Genomic DNA, 7292 nt, shown 5'->3' with positions numbered 1-7292 from the left:
GCGTGCTCTAGTAGGAGGTGTCCCTGCCCATGGCAGGTGGGTTGGAGCGAGGTGATCTTTAAGGTCCCTTCTGACCCAAAGCAGTCCATGATTCTGTTTATCTCAGATATTTGGATATTTTTTTGGTGTGGGAGCCTGCAGAGGGGCTGCGTGTACCCTTGTCCCTCTGGGGATGAGGACCTCCAGCTCTGGTGGGGCAGCTGGGGTCCAGAGCTGTGCACTCAGTGCTGTTTTGGCTGCTGGTGTTTGCTGTCACACTCCCTAAAACCAGAGGCTGTGCTGCAGGTGGCCAGGGGGGTCTGTGTGTCCTGCTGTGAAACAACAGTGAAGGGACAGAAGTTGGTGGCACGGAGCTGGAGTGAGCCCGTGGCAAGGCAGGGACCACCCAGGTCTCAAGCTGTGCTGGGAGCATCCTCATCTTCTTAAAACCTTCTTGTGGGGCAGGATATATATAAAAAAAAAATGAAATGGAGAGGTAGTCCTGTAAAATTTGGAGGAGGGCAGCGAGCCCAAAAGGCCTGGAGGGCTGATCCTGGACCTGCTGGTTGTTTCTGCCTGGCCACCAACTCCTGAAGTCCCTGTGGGTCATGCCATGGGGATGATGGGGGTGTTGAGCCTGGCACTTTACTTTCAGCTGGGCAGGAGAAGCTTTCTCATGGGTTGTCCTTGAAGTCATCCAGTGGTTTTGGCCAAAAATGACCCGAGGTCCTCAGCAAGGGTGGCGTGACTTCACCCAGCTCCTTCCATGTGTTGATGCTCTGTTTTGAAGGGTGGGTTGTGTGCTCCCAACTTCTGTGGTGACTCCAGGTGCTGCCTGGAACCAGCATCTCCTCCCCCAACCAGGCAGACCCTTATGCCAAGGCCACCTGAGGACAGCACTGCCCTCCCACCTCCTGCAGAAGCTTTCTGCTTGGGATGACCTATCCCGGAGCTGCTGGTGGCTCTGTCAGCTCTGCCCGTGGCCAATCCTTGAGGGTGGGATGGTGGTGGGGGAGCTGACAGGGCTTGGACCTCTTGCAGTGCAGGATGTGCGACCGCAACGGCGGGCGGCGGCTGCGGCAGTGGCTCATCGAGCAGATTGACAGCCAGCACTACCCCGGCCTCATCTGGGAGAACGAGGAGAAGACCATGTTCAGAATCCCCTGGAAGCACGCTGGGAAGCAGGACTACAACCAGGAGGTGGACGCTTCCATCTTCAAGGTAGGACCAGAGGGTTGATGCCTTTTTTTTTTCCCTCCCCCCCACGGCTCCTCCGATGCTGTTTTTCCACTTGCTGATAGTCCCACTGGTGGGAGATGTCCATGTTCTCTGGTGGGGTTTGCCCCTCTGCTCCTTGCAGGAGATGTTTCACCTCACAAATGGTCTCCCAGGCTCGTTGCCCTTTTTTTTTTCCCCACATTAGGACCAGTTCTAGACTTGTTTGGAGCATATCTAAATCCTGCTGTGACATGAGAAGGAGCTGGGTGTGCTCCTCTTGACCTTCCTTGAGAAAAGGCTGGATTTACAAAAAAAAACCAAACCCCAAAGAGACTTTGCAGGAGGGGAGGAAATTTGGGATTTTGCTAAGGGGATTTCCAGTTTTGGGGGGAAAAAACCTGGAAAATTCCATTGGAAAGGTCAGGCTCTTCCCCAGGAATTCCCTTCCTCCTGCCCTGGCTTCCAAATGTCTGTACCAGTGAGAGAGTTCTCTTTCAGAAGAGTGATGGGTGGTTTGGGAGCACTGGGTTATGAGGGTGGCATTGAATTCAGCCATCTGAAAACAGACAAAAGTCTTTAAAGTAAATAAATATGTATATTTAAAAAAATAAGATGTATTTTGCACTCTCCCTTCAGTGGTAAAATGTATTCTCCTCCCAAAAGCCCAACTGAAAGCTGGTTTCTTTTTAAGCTCAGAATGTCATTTATGGGTCAGGAGCTGGAAAATGAGGTTGATTTGGATTTTTAATTGAGCTTTTACCAGGTCATGAGGAACTCCCTGCTTCAGCCACCATTCCTCACCTCCCCAGCATCTCCTGACCTGCTGGTGCAGAGATGAGGCTGCACATTATGCCCTCGACCTCCTCTTTTTGAAGCCTGGGTGCTGCAACCCTTCTTGGGTGCCTCTCTGGGGTGGGTGATGCTGGTTTGGCACCCAAATGCCCATCCCCATGTGTGGTGCTGAGCACATGGCAGGATCGAAGCCGTGAATGGGGTGGTGGAGACGGCGCACGGGGCAGAAGATGGGGAGAGCCAGATGCCAGAGGCTTTCTGCAACCCCAACTCCTTCACCCTGGGGTTGAGGGGCTTGGTAGAGGTCCTGTGGAGGATCATTTTGTCCTGGCTTTGTTTTAGGCCTGGGCTATTTTCAAAGGCAAGTTCAAAGAAGGGGACAAAGCCGAGCCGGCCACGTGGAAGACGCGGCTGCGCTGTGCTCTGAACAAGAGCCCTGACTTTGAGGAGGTGACAGACAGGTCCCAGCTGGACATCTCTGAACCCTACAAGGTCTACAGGATCGTGCCAGAGGAGGAACAGAAATGTAAGTACCCCAGTCAGGGTCTGAGCCCCGTTCCTGGGAGTGCTGCAGGCTTGTGCTGCTGCCCCGCAGCTGAGCAGAGCTTCCTGCCCAGCCCCTGCTCTTGCACCGTGACCACTTTGCCTCTCCTGCTTTGCAGAACATGTCCCCAGTGTCACCGTGGTGGCAGGGAGGGGAGGAGGAAGGGCAGGCTCTTTTTTTCTACCCCTCAAAACGTCTGCTTAGAGTGTGGGGGGGTAACTACAGCATCCCACAAGGATGTCGTAGAGGGTAGAGCCAAAATCCTCCTCCACGTGGGGGAGGTACTTGAGCCCCAGCCCCTTGTCCTCCAAATCTCTGCTCTGGGAGGGTGGCAAGGGAGCTGCAATCAATCCCTTCTCTCTTGGCAGCAGTGATTAGAGCAGCAGTCTTGTCACAGAGCAGTTGCTGCTGTGATGTCCTGTGTGCTGCAGGTCGTGCTAAGCATATCTCTAGTTGTGGTTGGGGGGGGGGGATGTGCTTTTTCCTTTTTTAATAAAGTCAAAAAAAATCATCTCACTGTCAGGAAATCTGCCTTTAGCATCTCAGTCCCCTCTGGCCACGTTCACACGGGGGGCTTGCTGCTATGCAAATGGCACTGGAGGTTCTCACCAGCAGCATGACAGCACTCAGGGGGCTGGTGGAAAAAGGAGAAGCAGCAGCAGCAGCAGCCCTGGTCTCTGGGGTGCTCAAAAAAAAAACCCCAACCCCCTCCTCTGCCCTAGCTCTGTCTCTGCTACAGGCAGAGGTTTTGATTTGCCTTGCTGCTGGTCACTGCACTGAGGCAACAGGTTGTAAACTGGGTTTTTTTTTTTTTGGCTCAGAGAAGCAGCTCTGGAAGGGGCTGGAAGCCCCTGCTGTGAAGGGTTTCTAAAAGCTGGTGGTGAGAGGAGCTGTGGCTGAGGGGCTGTGTCCTCACTGCATCCCAAACTCTCCTTCCAGGCAAAGCAGGCATTGCCAATGGGAGCAGCCTGAGTGATGTCCCAGAGATGGACTGCAGTTCCTCTGCCATCGATGACCTCATGAAAGAGGTGAGCTCTCCTCCTGGCTGGGGGGGGTCACCTTGGCCAAAAGTGGGTAGATGGTGTGGATCCAACCTGCCAAGCTCTGGGGCTCAGCCTGATGAGCAGTGCTGAGTTTTTGCAGCTCCCTGTGAGCCAGCACCGGGCCGTGGTTGAGATCAAAGGTTTGTGCTTTTGATTTGCATCGGGGTGGCTGAGACCTTTGCTGGAGGTCAGAGGCTGTTTCTCAGCTCTCTTCCCTTTCTTGGTGGTGTCACCTTGGGCTGCTTCTGCTCGGCAGCTCTCGAGGGGGTTATTTGAGTGTACAGCCTGGGGAATGCCCAACTTGCTCTTTCTAACCCCAAAAAACTCATGGGCATCCCATTGGTGTTGCCATCTGGACCCTCTTGGAGTGCTGGGAGTAGGGTGGTGCAGGGCAAGTGACTACCCAAGGCATCAAAAACCTCCTCTGATCTCAGTGTCTGGTCTCACACAGCCTCCCTGCGTAGATGAGTACCTGGGGATCATCAAGAGAAGCCCCTCACCCCCCCAGGAGACCTGCAGAAACCCCCCAATACCTGACTGGTGGGTGCAGCAGCCCAGCCCTGGTAAGGAGCCAATAGTGTGTGTGTGTGTGTGGTGGTTAATGGGACTGAGATTTTTTTGGGGCAGAAAAACCCCTTCTTGGACAACAATGTGTAAGCAGACAACAGTTGTATTTTATTTTTCTTATTAAGAAGGCTTACACTGTTAATTATGAGCCCTGGGTTTGGTGTCAGTGCCAACAGTGTGCATGGCATGAGGTTAAATCCACTTGTGAGTGTTTGCTGGCATCTCCCATGGGGGAACTGGGAAGACTGGTGGACTTGGGGCATCAAACCAAGGAGCTGGTGGAGGAGACTGGGAGGGTGAGGGTTTGGGAGCTGGCTCAGCTCAGCTTTCTCTCTGCCCACAGCGTTGCCCCTGATGAATGGATACTCTGGCTACGAGCAGCAGCAGTCAGGTGAGGCTCTGGCCTGTGGCCATCAGAAGTCCTCCTGGGGCTGGGTGGGGTGTGCGGTGGCAGGGGACGTGTGGAGCAAAGGGCTCAGCATCAGGAGCTCCCTTGCTGATCAGAACAGCCAGAGATCAGTTCTCTCTCCATCCTCCTCAATGCTGGAGGAGATGTCCTCCAGCAAGCAGGTCTCCACCATCCCCTGAGATGACTCCAAGAAAGACTCTGCTGCCCTCCCAAGAGCTAGGGCGCCGCAGTGAGGAGCGAGCAGGGTTTGTCCCCTCCTGATGGATGATCTACATCCCTCCCTTCCCAGGTTACTCCCAGATGGTGATCAGCTTCTTCTACGGTGGGAAGCTGGTGGGCCACGTCACCACCTCGTGCACGGAGGGCTGCAGGATCTCTCTGGGCCAGCCCTCCAGCCACGCTGAGAAGCTCTACGCCCCGGATGCCCTGGAGCACGTTCGGTTCCCCTCAGCTGACACCATCCAGAACGACCGCCAGAAACAGATCACCAGGAAGCTCTTTGGGCATCTGGAGAGGGGGGTCCTGCTGCACAGCAGCAAGCAGGGCATCTTCATCAAGAGGCTGTGCCAGGGCAGGGTCTTCTGGAGTGGGAACACCATGCTCTACAAGGACAGGCCCAACAAGCTGGATCGGGAAGAGGTGGTGAAGATCTTTGATACCAACTTGTTCTTCAGAGGTTTGTAGGAGTGTTTTCTTCTGTCTCTTGGTGGGGTTGAAAGGGTGGAGGCCCTTGGCTTTGGAGCACTTTGGAGTCCTTGGTGTACATCAGATGAGTAGCTGTTGGTACCAGACTTAGGAAGCCATAACCTGGGTCCCGCGTCCCTTAAATTCCTCCCAGCTGGAGGCATTGCACAACAAAACTGGCTTCTCCTGAGCCTCACACCTGCCTTCCTTGGTCCTAAAGCTACGTAGCAAAGGATGGCAGGTCCCAGCTCTTCCTTGTCTTGCAGAGCTGCAGCAGTACTACAACAGCCAGGGTCGCTTCCCGGACAGCAGGGTCACGCTGTGCTTTGGAGAGGAGTTCCCAGACGCCGTGCCACTGAGGTGCAAGCTCATCCTGGTCCAGGTATGGAGGGGGCTGCCCTTCAGAGGCCTGCTGATGGGTGTACCCCCTTGGCTGGACCCTGTTGCCCTCTTTTTTCCCCACCCCCAGGGGTTATTTGGGTGTCTGAATTGGGTGGGTGGTGGGTGTGGTGTAAGTATCAGCTTATCTCGAGGCTCCTGAGAGGGGCTTTGGGCTGTTGGCTTGGTTTGGGTGGATGAGGTTTCTAAACAAAGCTCCTAAATGGCAGAAGGTTTTCTAAACTGATAGGAAATCTCTTCCTTCTGTTCCTCTGTCTTGGCACTGGGATCTCTGCCCTCTCCTGGGGTAGTAAAAAGGGGGCAATAAATCCCTGGAAGGGTTGAGTGAAGGGACAACTTCAAGCTGAACGGCTGGTAGATGTGGTGAACCACTGTCATGGACAGAGAGGGAAGGAAGGGATGGGATGAGCAGAGCAGTCCCCATGGCTCTGGCCAGAAACTTCTCCCTGGAGAAGCTGAAGAAGTTCTGGGATCTCAAAGCCTTGGGGCCATGCATAGGATTGCTGGATCTTGTATCCAGTGGGGGATCCCCTTGAGTCAACAAAGACATGACATGGAGGGCACAGGAGGGATGTTGCATCCCCCCTGGAGTGAGCAGAGACCCACTGAGGTTGTGAGGCCCTGGAGGGGATTTTACAAGTTCAGAAAACTGGCCCAGTGCCTCCCTTCACAAGCTTCTCACCTGGTCACCTCTTCTTTTCTTGGGTGCCTTGCACCTGAGGATCACTTGGCAGGTGTTGGGAGATCCCCCAGCCTGTCCTCCCTGTAGTTCTAAGAGTGGGGCTCTTGTGCTGAGGTGGAACTAGACCTAGGCCACTCTCTTTGGCCCAACTGCTCTGCTGTGTCTCTCCCACCCCACACCCTGCTGCCCAGGCTGATGAGATGGGATGGATGGACAGCAGCGGGAGGTCCCCAAAGAGCTTCCTCTTCACTCAGTGCCTTTTGTGACTTGCCTTTTTTTTTTTGTAGGTGGAGCAGCTGTGTGTCAGGCAGGTGGTGGAGGAAGCTGGGAAGACCTGCAGCAGCAGCCCCATGGTGCCCATGGCTGATGAGACCCAGCACGACCAGGTGTACAGGATCTTCCAGGACATCTGTGCCACGCACCAGCGGCCTCTCTTCAGAGAGAACCAACAGATTGCTGTCTGAGCCTGCTGACAAAATTGGGTGGTTGGGGTTGATCTTGACTCAGCGTGGTGCCTAAACTCCCCTTTTGAAAAAGTTGGGTTTTGTTCTTTGCTGTTTCCAGACCAGAAAGCTGTAGAAATACAGCAGTCAAAACTGCCGTGAGAAAGTGGGTGGGGTGCTCAGTGTCCATCCTGCAACCACCTACCTGAGAAAAATGACTTGGGTACCAAGCAAGAAGGTCCTGGTGCTGTTGTCTGTAGCTCGTGGCAGGGGGAGGAGGGAAGGAAGGGCAGGGCTGGCTTTGTTTTCTTGCCTTTGTTACTGGCTACTCAAGCAGAACCCAAAATCAACAGCTCCAACGACCTGCCCCAGCGGCCTGCAACCCAGACCTTGCTCAGAGCAGCAATTTAATAGGAGGCAACTCTTGGAAAAAGCCTTAAAATGCTCAAATGTAGGAAATTCTTCCCAGAAATTGGCTTTTTTGTTTCCCGCCCCCCCCCCCCGAAGAGTCCTGCTGATGGAAGGTGGGATG

At 54.3% G+C, this 7292-nt stretch overlaps 1 protein-coding gene across 1 annotated transcript; it reads left to right on the top strand.

The window, feature by feature from the left end:
- Positions 1 to 1001: 1001 nt before the first annotated feature.
- IRF8 (interferon regulatory factor 8) lies at positions 1002 to 6781 on the top strand. Its single transcript, XM_008943043.1, has 8 exons — positions 1002 to 1200; positions 2332 to 2515; positions 3473 to 3561; positions 4028 to 4139; positions 4487 to 4534; positions 4842 to 5228; positions 5503 to 5618; positions 6605 to 6781. Exons 1-8 carry the CDS (start codon positions 1027 to 1029, stop codon positions 6779 to 6781), a joined length of 1287 nt encoding a protein of 428 aa, XP_008941291.1. The 5' UTR covers positions 1002 to 1026.
- The last annotated feature ends 511 nt before the right edge of the window (positions 6782 to 7292 follow it).

This window comes from Merops nubicus, unplaced genomic scaffold (assembly GCF_000691845.1).
Source record: "Merops nubicus isolate BGI_N331 unplaced genomic scaffold, ASM69184v1 scaffold16486, whole genome shotgun sequence".
NCBI lineage: Eukaryota > Metazoa > Chordata > Aves > Coraciiformes > Meropidae > Merops > Merops nubicus.
The sequence above is the reverse complement of the archived record's forward strand: the minus strand, read 5'-3'. Positions and strand labels throughout refer to the sequence as shown.